General features: G+C 40.4%; 1 protein-coding gene across 7 annotated transcripts in view; it reads right to left on the reverse strand.

Moving 5' to 3' along the window:
* Window positions 1-16877, reverse strand: part of LOC139772930 (zwei Ig domain protein zig-8) — a 126238-nt gene that overhangs the window by 4794 nt on the left and 104567 nt on the right. For all 7 annotated transcript variants that reach the window (XM_071707001.1, XM_071706990.1, XM_071707017.1 and 4 more), the window contains one exon: window positions 6862-7001. In XM_071707001.1, the coding sequence (XP_071563102.1) occupies window positions 6862-7001 (140 nt within the window). The remainder of the gene's footprint in view (window positions 1-6861; window positions 7002-16877) is intronic.

Genomic DNA, 16877 nt, shown 5'->3' on the forward strand with positions numbered 1-16877 from the left:
GCAGATTAAAGTCCGCCATCGTTTTTCCAACCCACGTATTCTAACTAGTATTATATTTCATGCGAATTGCGGCTTACGAGAGACTGAATACTGAGTGTTTGCAAAATTTACGTCATTAAAAATCAGCATCCTTCAAATAAAACAACACATTCGTTATATTCTATAATAACAGTTAGTTAAGGTAATAGTTTCATCTTTTGAATAAAGAAAACAAACTGTATTCTCAGTTTAAAATTTAATGAAGACAGGAGAGATTTCTAAGAAGACGTAAAAGAAAAGGTTTTAAAAGAGGTACATGAATTGTACGTGTGAAATCTCCGCTAATAACTGAGAGCAATATTTCTACTTCGACCTAATCGATAAATGTCTTGTTATTACAACGTTTCATTTGTTCGTTTCTTATCTGTCTCTAAATTACATTTCCGTTTTTATTTTCGTGTCTTGAAATTATTGGCCTCCGCTAATATCGTTGAAATTTTATTACCTCTGCTTTTGGCCTGCTTTGCTATGCCTTAATATATATGTATATTCGTTTAGTTATAAGTGTTTCAATTTATTAAGAATGCAAGGAAAACGTAAGGAGACTCGAATAATAAATCGTCCCGCGTCCGAAAATACGTCTGGTAATTAACGGTTAAAAGTAATTAGAGTGAAAATATAAGAATACTTGTACTTTATATATACATTGTAAGCAATCTATTCTCCGCTATAACAAGCGGAAACATATTCCGTAACGTTCCAAATGGAATAACATTTCAATCCTTTTATTTGTTCTGTCACGGGTGCCGTGATAAAAGCCGAAAGATTGGTACACACACATTGATTGCCAATGCCCAGTATTTGGCTTTTGAATTGTCCAAAAATTCAAAATATAAACGCGAATCGGTCGTCCATAAAATCCGTGGTAAAATATCAAATGCGACGCAATCTCACGGCAGGCTGTCGCATTTAAAAGTGACAAGAATTGCGGTTTGCACGAATTTCGTAAATGGCTGATCGAAACCGTTTGTCGCAATCGCGGGAAAAACATTCTCTTTTATCAGGTATAAAACAAACGTGACGTGTTTGAAAAAGAATTATCCCGCGTTTGCTTTACCTTAGCCTTAGCCAATGATATGATTTATAATCAAAAGAAGCTAATATGTATTAATCTTAAGCTTCATATTTCAATATTTCCAATTGATAACATATTCTAGAATCTAAATTTTACGGTCTTCTACATGCGTGCAGCACACGGTATACACGCAGCAAATTTCTCTGCAATTCCGCGCTATAGTCCGACGATACAGTTGTAACTATGTTTAATTATGAATACAATTACGATAATAATACATGTTTTGATACACTTGATATTATAACGTGTAATATTATATTGCTTTATGTGGTTACAGTGCCAAAAGCAAGTAGATATATTTGACAACTAAATCACATTACGGAATTTGACAACCGTATTAATCGAATCGCTATCGCGCATATTATTTCTTTCTCTCTCTGCCCTCTACCAACTCCATAATTAACTCTATAATTCATCTTCGCTTCCTTGGCACAATCGAACGTTCGGCACAATCGATTCCGAAGTTTTTTCCGAAGTCGAAAAACATGCTATCCACGTAGCAGTTTTAACGGCTGGTCATACGATCTCTTCCCAAGATTCAATTAAACGCTCTCCCCGGAGGAGAAAAATTTACAACTCTGTTTACGCGCCTTCCGCCGGTAAACCGGCCCTTAATCCCGGATTTTCGTCTCGTTAATTGAATCGTCTGAATTCTCACTGACTAAGATATTTCGTCTCGTTTTATGTCTCGTCTTATTGAAAATGTTTTTGTTAATGCAGCAAAGCAATGGGACTATATTTTTAACCGTTAGAAGAAAATATTCAATTTCATATACAAGTTGATTTCAGCTTTCAAAAATATACATATATATAATGTATAACAAAATATATTTAGTAAGATGAAAATAAATTTTAGATTATGTAGGATATTTAGTAGTTTATATCTATAATCGGCGAAAATCTATTCATTTGACACGGATTATGCAGAGTATTTCGCCATTCGACCTCTGCTTAATTACGAATTAATCAGCCGATCACTCATATGCCGCACGCATACATACACGCAATACCACGTAATGTAGCGTGCAAATTCGGCATAATTTCATTGACTTCACTAATCACGTTGCACCATCGTCCAAGTACTTTGCTCAATATGATATTCGGGCCTTCATAAATTTACCAAAGCCGATCACACGGGACTTTGTTTGATGTTCCCGTAATTTCGGCGTGAATAACATATCTGCTCAGATTTCGAGTGGAGGCCGACGAACTAAATTCAATTTCGAATCGCAACAACCTTTTACTCGGGTATAGTAAAATTAATTGATGCCGTTTCGCTATCTCGGCTCTCGGGGACGGGGCGTAAATTTTAATTCGCGCCACCGACTCGAGAATTGTATAATATTCTACGTAACCGCGCGATCAATCACACACTCGGCGACTCGGAGATATCAGTTTCTTCTGTCTTCCAACGGTCTCCGGGAGGGTGGCTCGAGTCGGGACTTAAAGAATCGCCACGGTGGAAAAAGGCGGATGCGAAATGAGCTGTCAAGCGCCCTCCGGAGATTTCCTTCTGCGTATTATACATGGCAGCGCGCGCGCACGCGCGCGCGCGAGCGAGCGGGCCTGTTAACTACATCTTGCGACGAGAGCTTTGCAAACTCCTCACGCCCGGCCTTACGTCGACGACGTAAGGATGCGGAGATGAGGAGACAGAGACAGAGAGAGAGAGGGGGGGAGTCAGACGGAGCGCAGTGAGGCCGAAGAGGCAAAGGCAGACTTCCGTGTCATAGGAAGGATAGAGGCGGGTCGACGTGTAGTCCTCCTGGAGCCTGCGGCTACGATTATTAATGGGTAGGGCGTGACACCCCGCGAAATAACCTCTCTACCCCCGCTTCTACACACGTACACACATACACACAAAAACGCACATACATACGCCAGGACCAACCGACCAACTACCGCTTCAACTCCGAGTCACTTGTCTCCTCGTAGGCATTAACTAGGCCAAGAACTACTCATTTTCGAAAGCGAACGGTCCGCCATTGCACTCGTGCGCTTCTCAAGCTTTTTTCATCGATCACTTTTATCCGGTCAATCCGCTGGCCATTCTATCGTTTCACATTTATTTCTATTTTTCTAGTGTCACCGACTTATAACTCTCCTGTCTTTACGTGAATTTTTCTATCATTAAATTTTTTTATTCTACAAAGCGAAGCGTGCTTATGCTAGAGGATAGTTATCTTATTCGGAATACGGCCTTATCGACGTTAATTTTCTATGAGAAGAGAACGAAAGTAAAAAAGATCACAAAGTAAGAGATCAAGTAGAAATAGAGGAAGAAAGAGGTGTCGTGCGAGAAAGCCCTTCAGGCGAACACGATGAGATAGTACCGAGGTAATGGTGTTTCATCTCCAAGTCCGGCTTGCACTTAATTAATAATCACGAGCATATCTCGAGAATAATTAATTGTAAAGAGGTCTTCCATTATATCGTTAAAGGGGTACATTAATTGGAAAGAAACAATGAGAAAGGTGTATAACTACGTCACGCTTTTTTGCTGAAAAAGAACCAAAGTCATTGCGTTCTCTTTTTCATTTTCGTAGATTCTACGTCAGAGGCAGCGGCTTTCATTGTTTGTTATATAACTGTTATACCCAGCGCGCATTCTCTCAGCACCAACACAAGTGTGCGGTTTAAATTTGCATACTAAACTGAAGAACTTTAAAGTTTATTTAAATATTAATATTACGAGACACTTAAACTGTAACGTTATTCTGTCTGTTTCGCGCGAATAATATAAGATGACTATAATATCTCGAATATTTATTTTATCTAGCACATAGAGATGTATATATGCAATATATACATCTAAAACTTATGCTGTAGCCAAAAATGGCTGTAAGCTTCCATAGCTATTACTGGTAAAGAGGGAACATTTGGAATTTGGTAATCATTTCATGCGAAGCACGGGGCGCAAAGACTCGATCCTCGATTGATCAGGGCATTAGGATGCGGCTCGTGTCACGATGATCAAAGATGACCACAATCCCCGTTTCGCAAATTGCTCAGTCCGACGGACATCATTAGCGGCAATCGCATGCATAAACGGATAGACGAGCCGCGGAAGTACGAAACATTTCGCGATGCATATAGAACTACACGAAATTTCAGAAACGTGGATCGACTCCTCTCGCCACGGCAAACTACTTTTGAATGCGAGCCTCGAGCGTCCGACTACTTGTCAAGCAAATTCGCATTACTTCCAGTATTATGATCGCTCTTGTAGTTACTGGCATACAACACCCGCGGTAATAACTCTCCGACTTGCGCATTCCGCGTGCTCATCGCGATGGTGGCTTAACTCTAACTTTACCTGGCTCATGCCTCGTATCGCGAGATAGTAAGACGCTTGTTTTGCCGGCAATATATGTTTCTGTACAGGAGGAGCATAGTTAAGAATTTCGTTGTAGCCGGCATCGATCGAACACGTTTGGCTAGAGAATAACTGCCAAAAGTACGCTTACCAAAGAGCAAGTGCCAAAGGGCGCGTGCACGCGAATTTAAATGAACCACCTGACATAACTCGCGAGCGTCTCGTAATCCTAACTTCCTGATCTAGCTTTCGCAGCAAAATGGAGTAGTTGTTGGTTAAGCGGCCGAAGGCTGTTATTAACATCGTTTGCCAAAAAGGAACCAGAACCGCAGATTATACCGGAACCGTGTGTCGCCAGGAAGCATTTTCTTGAGTGCAGCTCTCTCGTCAAACTTTACCGGAAGAAGATCGAACTCTCGTATTGGGCCGACTTAAGGTAATCCGCCGTAAATAATGCACATCACCTATAGATGCGGCGTCTCTGAGCCGCTCTGCCCCGAGCGCGAAAACCCGCCGTGAAAACTCGTTGAGCTCCTTTGCCATAAGTTCGAAAGACGCTCTCCCCCCAAACCCCGCACAGTATCGACCGCCTTGCAGTGGCATCGCCCATCCGCCACTATAGAGCCTGTGTTTAGCGGCATTTCCCACAAGAGCACGCGTCATCGACTCGACTTACGTGCTATTTCGTCGTGATACGAAAGTTTCGTGGTTTACGTCATCGAAAGATAAAAGAGAAAAGCACCAGGGAGAAAACAGCGAAAACGCGCGCCATCCGGCAATAGATCAAAAACGGGGGAGAAATACGCTGAAAATTGCTTGCCGAAAACAGAAAAACAGATCGAGCTAAATATATCCGAGGCAATTTTTCTGGATTACGGAGAGATTCGTATATCGATAAATTAGGACAATGCATTCAGTCATTTAATCGAATTCGATTAACTCGAACGAAATCGCATCAATATTTATCCATGCTAATTCCATCGTAAAAATGATCGTATTTGTATCTACTTTCCATTCAAATTATACATAGCCATTTGTAACTTTGAATATGAATGAACTATATATATCTATCAACACGATAAATTAATTCTACTCCGTTTTCCCGCAATAAAACTTTCCCTCCCTTTACATTGCTTCCATAACAAAATTATAAGCATAAGAATTAACCACACTACAGGAATAATGTTCATTTTAAACGCTAATTTGACTATGCCGCGAGAATGAAGAGGATTATAAAAGGAAGAAGAGTCTTGCGACAGCTCGAGTCTTGCTGAAGAAAGAAATGGGTCAACCTGAATATTCTCAACGAACTTTTCTATGAATACGCCATGCGCCAGTATTAGGCAGTCGGCGGGACACACGAAACAGCGCAAGTTACCCACGAGGAACAAAAAGGGTATGAATAAGTACGGGCGACGGCATAAGAATAAAAACAGCATTTAGTAGCATCTCTTAATGACTTCAATATATATATATATATTTTTTTTTTCTTATATGTGTTCTATTCTCAATCTTTCTCCTCTGCATCGTGAGAGTCGGACTATTTTCTATTAATACAGTCAAGAATGTCATTTGGCGCAAGAAACTCGTTGACAAAACGGAAATGGAGACCCAAGTGAAAATCACGAAGAGCGATCGAGCGACTTGTCAACGACAGCGCCTCCGTCTCGGTCGCGTCCGGCGCCGGTTATTTACCCTGATGAAATCACAGCTTTGTATTCCTACACGATCGATTGGCGCAAGAAGATGTGCAGAGAGAAGAAAGCGCGACAGAGCGACCGACCTCTTGGAGCGTGAGGCGGACGAGGGCGACAAGCCGAGAAATGGGAGGCGGCGAAGGAAAGAAAAGGGGGACCGGTAATAGGCATTGGCGCCGTTGAAAAGCCGTGGAAAATCAATTATCGACCGTGCAAAGGGGTGGAAAATTATATCGATAGGCGTCGCAGACCTCCCCACGAAGGTGACTGGCATCGTCTCCGCCACTCGCCACTCGCCTTCGAAGTCTACCAAACGCCGTTATCGGTAGCGAGCAGAGACTGATTCTTTAACCGTGATTTCGAGCGTGGCTGATTGCTTGGATGCAGGCTGAATTCTCTCTGATACACAATTATAAGAGAACGCAGCGCACGAATTATCGCCCGAGGCGCTCGAATCGCGCGTAAACAATGGTTTTCTCGCACCGGAGAAACACACCGAACTTTCCCGCTGTGATTTTAATTCCTCTACTCGTAAAATTTTATGTAAAATAGCTAACAGCGTTTTCCGTTTACATCCGTAAAGTATATTTCTCGGGGAAAAAGTTAACAGATGGATATGGATATTTCTAATTATAAATATGTACATATCGCCACGTCTCTCTCTCTCTCGCGTTGCGTCACCGATGTATGGAAACGCGCGTAGAAATACGAAAATATTCATAGCCGAAACGTACCGTTTAGCACGTGGACGGACACCATCGTGACTGCTGCTACGTTCGCCAGAGCGCAGCTATAGTTCCCGCTGTCCTTTTTATTCGCATTGGCGATGTAGAGCCTAGACACCGCACCGGCTGCACCCATGTCCGTCTTGACGCTGGAACAGAAAGCAGAATGCTCCGTCTGAACCTTGACAACGGTATCGTTTATTGCGCACATTTCGCGAAATAAAGAACGGACATTCTTTTGGAATTTTTTCGACACGGTTTTTCGAGGGAGAAATATAGCGAAATACAGTGAAATGTAAACGAAGTATATAACGAAGTAAAAAACTGATGCTTTTTTTAGAATTTTTTCGAAACGGTTTTATACGAGAAAGAAATATAACGAGCGATGGAATTTGCAAAAAGATGATCAAAACAAAATATATGCAAAGCTGAACGCAATCTTTACATTTCATTTAATTAATTAAATTCTTACTTCGTATATTAAATATATTCACACATAATTTAGCAGCGTTGAAAAGTAATGTTGCAGCTGATGACAGACGACAATAAATTAACGGCGATAGCACGTGGCAATAACAATGGCCTTGAAGAGCTTTCGAAGGAAGGAATATGAAACCGAGGGCAGAGTTTTTATATTCAGAAATTTATCATCTTTCTCTTTGTGCGGACGAAAGACTTTTTTTTACACAACGCCGCAACACTGGGTAGTAAACAGATTCGCTCCGCAGTTCGCAACCACAGTGCAGACAAACAAAATAACCACCCTCTCCATGTAACCCCTAAAAAATTATACGACACAAATCTCTCCCCGTAGAAAAAGCTTATCTGAAACGTATATAAAAACGTATCCCATAAAGTTATATGTACGCTGTGAAATATAATTTACGCCTCAGATCTATTTATCGCTTTGAGAATATTCATATGCATGTATAATAAATAGAAATAATTAAAGAGAGATCAGGCTGTGTGAATAGCACGAGCGCACAGTGTATATAAATGTAAATACAGTTTAAAATATAAGTTTAATTAGTAAATATTAAAATAAGCGTGTTGATTTAATATATAAATATCCGAGTTGGTTAATTTATAGACAAGCAATTAGTTTTTCCTGTCCTTGCTCAAAATAGCTTACAGTGGATTTAACGAGTTTTGCAACTACAAGCCTCGAATATAATCATTCCCGAGAAACTTTCGAAGAATCAGAAACTCGTTAAAGATCCGCGGGGGAAATATTCAAGAGGCAAAACTTATGCGGGTAACGAATCAGTCGAAACCTTCATACCTCGCGAGACAGGCTTTATTACTACTTCGATGCGTAGGAAGATAGACAAACTTTTCGTAGTAAATGAAAAAAATTGGCGCCGTGATATTTAAACCTGTTTACAAGAGCAAAAAGTAGGATAAAAAGTTAGCTTATAACACTTAGGGCCACTCACGTCTCTGGCGAATTAAGCTGATGAAATAGGGCATTCAAGGGAAGAATAAGAGAAAGGCGGAGAAAGGCAAAGAGGATGTTCCGCGAGCGAAGATGGAAGAAAGGCGTAAATCAAGTAGTTCGCCCTCCAGCAGCTGGCCTTGACAGATCGGGTACTCCTCCAGAGCTTTCTTACCGCCGATCCCGGGCAAAAAAGAAAGAGAATGGAGAACGGCGCGGCGCGGCGCGGCGTACGTTGCATACGCCCACGCGGTAATGCCGTTCGTATTAATTTCACATGGCGTTATCTTGTACGAATTACATCCGAGATATTGCTTGCATAACATATCGCGCAAAAATTAAACGAAATTCACTTGTTGCGAGCGTGAAAGTTTGAAGAATTTCCTATTCCCGGGCTCAAAGTATGTTATGTCGGAGAAAAATTGGATCCTCGGAAGGTACTAAAGGCGAAAGAAAACTGCCTCGCCGCGACGTAAGAGAAACGCGATGTAAAAAACGAGCTGTCTCTAGTTTGAATTTTTGAATGTTTAACGATGCGTGATGGTTGCTTTAGACATACTACGTATGTCTCACGCACATCCGTTTCTCGTAGAAAGATCTCGTAAAGAAAATAGGAGTGGCGAAAGTAACGTGTGCAAGTAAGAACTACACGTGTAGATATTGCGTCTACGTAGCGTACAGAAAGAATCGAAGCGCGGCATGCTAAGAAAACAGACATGCCGATGATGTCGGAAAAGGTAGAAGAGAAGAATGCGGTACAAACAAAGGAAACGTTAGGTTGCTTTAAGAATTCATCCGAATGGCCCGGGCACCGCAAGACATCCTCCTTGTTCCTTCCTGCCCTCACCGACGGCCACATCGTGCTTCATCATTCCGCAAAACTGTTGCGGCAAGGTCCTTTGAGAGCAGCATGTCGAGTGCTTTCCCAAGAATGCAACGAGCATTACTATTAAGAAACGTTAAAAGCACTTGTTGCCACATCATTGTCGTTACCGTTAAAACCGTGCCGCGTTGCAGCTTTTTTAACTTAAGCATGTATGCTCGAAGTCCGATAATATGCACTCTATATGCAATTTCTTTAAAGGTTAAAGGGGTCTTTAATGCTTATTTGCATTGGCAATCCTGATCTTTTTTAATTAAAAAATATATTGTTGAAAGAGAGAACGAAAGAAAGACATAAAGAAAGAGCAAGGTATAGAAATATATTCTACGCAAACATTTTACCGAGAGAAAAGAATGCATTCCGACAGTTAGCGAGTGGAATGTCCAGGGCGATTCGTGTGCTGCATGCGCAAGCGGTCGCTTTGCCCATCAGAAGGCCAATGCAGCAACTCGCGAAACATTGATCCAGCCATTCTACCACGACCAAAATTTTCCAACGATTGGCATCCGGGGACAGATCACATGCCATTTGCCCGTTGCACGACCACCCTCTCGCGCGCGGGGATAGACATCCGTCACGCCACTTGCGTATCGCGCAGCTATTGTATGCGGTCGTATAGGGTCGTAAACACTTGTTTTATTATATTTCATTTAACCGGAAATGTGTTTTCGAATTTGTCCCCGATATCTGTTGACACATCGCTGTTCAGTTCGCATCGAACGAAAACGTCAATGAGTCCGCTGCTCGCACACGGCAACAGTCACATTTGGGACGGAAAGGGTTAAATCAGTGATGTGGCAGAGTAAATATGTACCGCGCAAAAAAATCGACGGCACGCTCTTCCCGTGAATTTTTCGAATTTTTACGCGTCCTGCGTTCGGACTTTACTTGTTATGCGAAAAAATAAAATTGAATGGTATTTCTCTGTATACCTAAAGCCGCATAGCTTCTCTATACACGAAAGAATTTAATTTCGTGCATTGTTCTTAGCTCGCCCGTGTTGCACGGAATATCTGGGGATAGGAAGTATTCGTGAACAAGAAATCCCTTTGAAGATATGTGCCCTCAGATATTCAATTATCACTTGGCGCTTAATGAACGAATCGCCGCGCCGGTAGAATCGCTCTTCTTCCACCAACTGTCGTTCAACACGTTTTAAATCTTACAAGACTAAATGAAAAAATTATTAAATTACTCATATGTTTTACCGTTGCTGGCATATCTCATTTACATTTCAAGAAGCAATGTACGATTCTGTCATTAAATCAGTGAAATTTGACTTGTATATTTTTTGCGACGGACAAATCAACGAGCAAAGTCTTATTCAAGCACAATATAATCCATTTTCAAGTCGATGTAACATTTTGTATCGTATTTTTAGTGCGCATCACTCGCAAGATAAGCCATCAGCTTATCGCAATACCGAACCATTCCGGTGGAAAACCATTTCGGTTTATACTGTCTTCCTCTCTTTCCCTTTCGCCGGACATGGGTTTTTTTCCACCATATACCGTGGAATTTAATTCGTGCATAGAGCGCAAAATTTATCCTCAAATTCTTCTATGCGCGACTCGCGAGCTCCACCTCCTTCGCGTTCGACCTAGAAATTTTTTTCCGCTTACGGATCCGCAGTGAATTTCACCGGCAGTCGAGTAGGTGGAGAAATTTAAGAGCTCCCAGTATATTTTGTTTCTCTCGCTGATTATTCTCTTCTCTTCTCCTTTTTGCAACGCGTTGCGTGTGGAACGATACGCGTGCGATGCTCGCGTTCGTACCGTTACGTTACATCTTTTAATGTCAGAAGCAGTAATAACGGCGTGGCTTTACGAAGATCGTAAAAGAATTGTGGCGCAAAATTTACCCACTAGAATGCACAACGAGCTAGAAAAAAACAGCTTGAAATATACTTTCGCGAGTCATTGCGCAAGAGTAGACGCTATTGTACACGCACGATTCCACTCGATAATCAACGAATGATTTTTGTTTCCCGGTAATTATTTTATCCGTGAAAGAATCTCACACAGAACATACAGAGACTTCTTATATTCGACAAGAGACTTTTATTGCCACGAAATTATGGATCATATTTACTCGATAGAGGGATAAAAGGAGCAGCGTCCGCTTGATCTTTGCACGCTCAGCCTGCACCCTCAAACTGAATTCATTATATGGACGAAGTATCTCCTACCATTCTTCTTCCATTCTTCATGTTAAGTAATAAGTACTCTTTTCTTCAATGCCTTTTAACGTAGAAAAGAGCTCCGAGAACCAACAGATCCGGCGCGATTTTATCAAAGTTCGAGCTGAAAAGATTTTTATCTTTGCACTTGTTTCATCCGGGATACCTTATTACATATATTTATAAATTTCCAGTTCCGAGATTAGCCTGTTGTAATACGTTAGACGGCATCGCTAATGTTTTCTCGGGCAGTCTCTGGTTGCGCGCAAAAATTTCCGTGCCAAGTGATATTTTTCTCGTTTTTATAATTGATTGATTAATGTGTCATAAAAAGAAAAATACTTAACAAGAAAAAAGCTTATATTCAATTGTATTTCAAAGTCATCTTTTAATATTTTCGCGTTATTAGAAAAATTAATTGATTAAAAATTAAACGTTTTTTGTGACTTCGTAAAGTATCGATTTTTCTTCATGATTTTTGCATAAGCGAAAACAATCGTTTATAGCGGACACATCATTTCCGCACTTTTCCTCGTAAAAAATAGGTCGCTCGGTGGACTTCTTAATGGTTAGAAATATAAGCGCGCGGTCTGTAGATCTCGAGCGAGGAACCTCGCGTCGCGCAGCCCCCTCGTTTCCTGACTTAAAGGGAGTTGCGAAGTTTCTTTGTTATTCCCTTCCTGCCGACCTCCGTCGGGATTTTGCGAATCGGCCGGACAGACATTGCAAACTTTTACTTGGAACTTTTCATCAGGCTAGCCGAATGTAAAGCGCTGTTTGGCAAGAGCAGTTTCCACGATCCCCGCAACGATCGTGCATGGCGACGAGTCAAGGCTTAATAGCTTTACCAAATTTGCTCAAACAAAACTTGAGTGCTTACAGAATTTTTTTTTTTTTTATTTTATGTAAATGTATAAACTTTAATCATTCGTATCTAAAACTAAACAAAGCAAACTTTTTAAAAATTTTAATTAAATATCCTTCACTTATATTTTGGCATTTTTATTAGACTACGATAAATTAAATTATTTAAAGAATTTTGAAAAATAGAGGACGCTTTAATTCTCATGATAACAGCAATTTTACATGATTCTCGCTCATGTAAATTGGTCAGGTAAAAACCTGCTAATTCCTGAGTCATGAAATCGAAGGGCGTGTAAAACGAAAGTTAAATGACGACGAGAGCTTTTTTTCATTATCTCCAAGATTTTGCATTCAGCCAAGCTGTAAGTTTACGGTTCGTAAATTTAGACGCACCCGCGTTCTTTACCTTCCTTCTCGTGTGAGGTAAGAGAAGAAGGCAGCCTGTAAAAATCCCCTCCGCTCTTCCTTCGAGTTTAGCGGGTTTGTCGAGCAGGTTTTACGCGACGTAAACCTAAATACGTGCGCGGCGGGGCGGGGTAAGACTGTAGGGGGTGCAAAGAATATCGCGCGAATACGCGGCCACATGCTCACCTAGAAACGAAACTCTGTCTGCCGTTGTCTCCGCGGGAATTCAGCGGATTATCCCGGATTTGCCGTTGCGGCGCGCAAGGAGGCGCAATACCTTATCGTTCCCGTGACTTCTTTTTCCGATCAAGGCACGTAAAAAAGTCCGCGAAGGCTGCGGCGTACGTACTATTGGAGGAACCAAACTTTCTGACATAACGTCGTAAAGATTCGGGTCACGAGTCACGATTTTCGAATTTCTTCTCGGAAAAAAATCTCGGCGGAAAAAGAAGCAAAGAAGAGAGTCTCACTTTTTCTAAAATATAGTACTTATAATGTAATAAATATAACTGCTTGCGTTGCGCAATATGTAAGTTCATTTATGTATGAAGAGATGACTAATAGAGATGGCTATTAAGAACAAACTGTGATATATTTTCTCGTCGGAAAGACCATGACTCATATTGCTCGACGAAAGATTTTTTCGCTGCTAAATAATAAGCTGAGTGAGAATTGTTGCGTAATTGCATCCGCGAATGCCGGGTAATTAACTCTTGTAAAAAAAAAAAAGACAAAGCGCTGCGATGGAAATAGCGAAATGTGCTGCAGGGTGGAGAGGGAAATGCGTTAAATTTAAGCTTACAAAGAATGTACTACCGTATTAAACTGGCTATGCGCGATTATATCATTGGAGTCACTACAACATATGTACAGGTAATTGTGCACTAGCGGCCAGCATGAAAACTCACGGAAATAATTAATGGGAAAAATGGGAACCGGTCGGTTGTCGGTTGAAAAAAAATATGAGCGCCGTAAGAACTGGCGTAAAAATTTTATAACACTCTTTATTGTCGACTAGAATGATCGATTTATTACGATTACATATGGCACGATAGTAATATTTCACGCTATCCATAAAGAGCTGGAAGAATGGGGATAAATCGATATAGCAGCATCTGAACTTAAAAATTTCGTTGACCTTATTTTCGATATGCGTGCCTTCCCTGCAGAACATTGCACGGTGATGAGGTTCGGCACGCGAAGAAAAGTCTTAGATATTACAATTCTCGTTGAGATTTTTTTTTTAGCAGCTTACGACAAAACTAAATGGAATATTATTAAGGGAAATTTATATCTTATCTTGTTATTCAGAATGCAATTCTGTCCCCTTTTAACGTAAGAACTTGAGTTATAAAGAGAACCGTCCTTTGTCACAATTCTCAGGTTCTCCTGGTTGTTGAAGTAGCAGTTCCGGGCAATGACAACTCGATACAAGAAATACGGCTTCCGAGAGAGGAAATAATCGCGAAACGCATGGACAAACAGGTCGGCAGAGTCAAGCCTTTCATCGGGTGCAATGTGAAATCGAAAACACCAGAGAGACGGACGGAAAAGGGATCAAGTCTCGTCCGGTCTCGTATGTTGCGGAGGGCGGGCGATTCAGACGGGGATGGCGTGGGTCAGGTGCGAGCCAATATGTGGCATCTGGCGTTACATGCTTCAAGCTTCGCATAACAAGCTCAGGGCTTGCTGCGCGCTGATGGGAAAAGTTGCAGGCTGCAAGCCCAGATATGTCGTCCTGGGCTGCGCGTATATCCTTCCTTCCTTCCTTCCTTCCTTCCTACCTTTCTGCCTTCCAACCGAGTCTACCTACCCTATCTACCTATTCACCTGCTTGCCTTCCTCCTCTATCTTTCTTTCGGCATTCGCCGACTACATAACGCCGACTTATAACATATCCTGCGACAACGTCGAAACTCGAGCTCACGCTCGTCGACTCCCGTCTTCTTCGATCTTTTTCCACCAACCTGCTCATCTCGCACCACTCCCATATATAGTCAACTTCCGAAGCAAAGAAGGAATACGAAATTTCCCGATACTGTTAGCAATTATATAACTTCAATAAAAAGTCGTGTAATTTATGTAATGCAGCAATTAGATTTTAGGCAACTATTTTTCTTAACTCGTTACAGAATTATTATTTTTCTTAAATGAATAGTTATAAGTTCGTATTATTATAAGTTATCAAGTAATCGACGGATTTAATAAATCGCATGTAATTATATAGCAAATTGTATTGTCCAAGATATTATTAGAAGATTTAGAAGCATTTAACACATCATCTGTATGCAACAAATTATATGTGCAATTGCTTTCACATCGGATTGTCTCACGCGTTATAAATGTACCTTGTCAATATCTCATTGATTTTTAATGCTCTTAAATCCCTTAAGACAGAAATTCTCCTGCGATCTCCACACAGTCTATACTTCGAACGAAAGGAATTGACAAAACGATTACATCAATGGGAAAATGTATAGGAATGCGAAATAATGAATGCTCGAAGGTAATCGATTGTGACAAGTGACCTAAAATAGAATCACGAAATATTTCTATTTTTCGTTACGCCATGAATATTCCATACTTGGTCGAAATGGAGTTCATACACTCGTCAGGCGGATCATACACTCGTCCCCAAATGATACGAATAACCTATCATTACCTCACAGCATTGGCTGAACTTTTACCGCGTGGTCCTGCGATTTAATGTGTAAAACTTTGGGTATGAGAATAAATGCACCGCGAATATATGATTGCGACGTTCTGCGAATTACTCCCACAGGACGTGATTTTAAAAGAGCAGTACCCGTTACGAAAAATTTATTTTGCGTAATACAAAAATTTTACGATAACTGTAAAATAGTGCAAAGTTGCAAAGTTAGATTGCACTTAGACTCATTCGAAGCTAAAATTTGCTAATTATATGTAAATTGAAATATGTAAGTGAAACAAAAACGGCGATAAAGTGCAGGAAATAAGAAAATAATCGAGTGGTTTTTTCTCTGCTTCATGCATTTCGACATTTATTTATTTATTTATTTATTTTTTAAATTGACGGAATAGATAATAACGTTTAATTCTCTTTTAATGAGCATTCTGACGCAGAAGAATTGGCAATCAACATAAGTGACACCGAAGTAATATTTTAATATAAAACCGAAAAGCGCGATTCCTTTAATATACATCCCGTTAGCCTCTCGCTTTTTATCGCTACGTTTTTCCATCTCTTTGCAACTTTCGTCATCAGGAAGCAATTCAGTGCACTTCTGTATGCCAATCTCCTTGTCTGCTTATTCTTGTTTGCGCAATGCCAAAATGTAAGCACTAAAACTTTCTCATTCCGGCGACCTCTTCATAAAGTCTTAACTATGGAAGTAATCTCGTACCTGCAATTCCAGGCATTTATATTTTACAACTGCATCCTACGTTTCAATTTAAAATTATTTTTCAAATTAAACTGCCATAAAAAGAGTCAATGCTCTTGATAGCAATTCTCTATCTTTAAATAGATCTATCACATTTTAATGAGTAATCTAAATGCCGATATCCTGTTTGCGATAAGAATGCAAAATTAAAATAATAAGCGCTAAATACTTAATCTGTTCTAGCAAATGAATTGAAAGAGTTTTTATTAGAGATTAGGGAGAGATCATGTTTTCATATATTATGCGAAAATGAATAAAAAAAAATGTGTTTATGATAATTACAATTCTGAAAAACGCAGCTATAATACGTGTTATTATAAAATGTTTTACAAATAAATGTAATATTATATAGGATGAATGTAATTCGATTCTATTACGCACATACAAATCCGGACAGTTAATGAGTAGGTGCGACGACCATTTATATTCGTTGATGCTTCCAACATTTACGCTTATAGAAAGCAATATTTCTCCGACAAAGGAATGCCTGTGACTGATTGAAATACTGCCGACGTGTAAATGCGAGCAACGTGCATTTTTCAATCAACTTTGACGCGTAAATACGTGGTTATTTCTCCATATTGATTATCTTCCGTTTTCATCTGCAAATCGTGAAGAAATAACGCCAACTAGGTAGAACTAAACAGCAATATTGTTTTTTCGAAAAGTTGCTACCGCACAACCGCAAGCTGGCTAACGCGAGCGCGCTTATAATATTCTACTGGCTGCGTAGAATATTATGCGTCCACAGAATTTGAATTAACTTAACGCTTAAAGTACCACGTTGCAACGGGTGTACTATAATAACGCAGGGGGAGAGGGATCGTGTCACGC

Source organism: Temnothorax nylanderi, unplaced genomic scaffold (assembly GCF_030848795.1).
Source record: "Temnothorax nylanderi isolate EJ_2023f unplaced genomic scaffold, tnyl_v1.0 TNYL_tig0004_pilon, whole genome shotgun sequence".
NCBI lineage: Eukaryota > Metazoa > Arthropoda > Insecta > Hymenoptera > Formicidae > Temnothorax > Temnothorax nylanderi.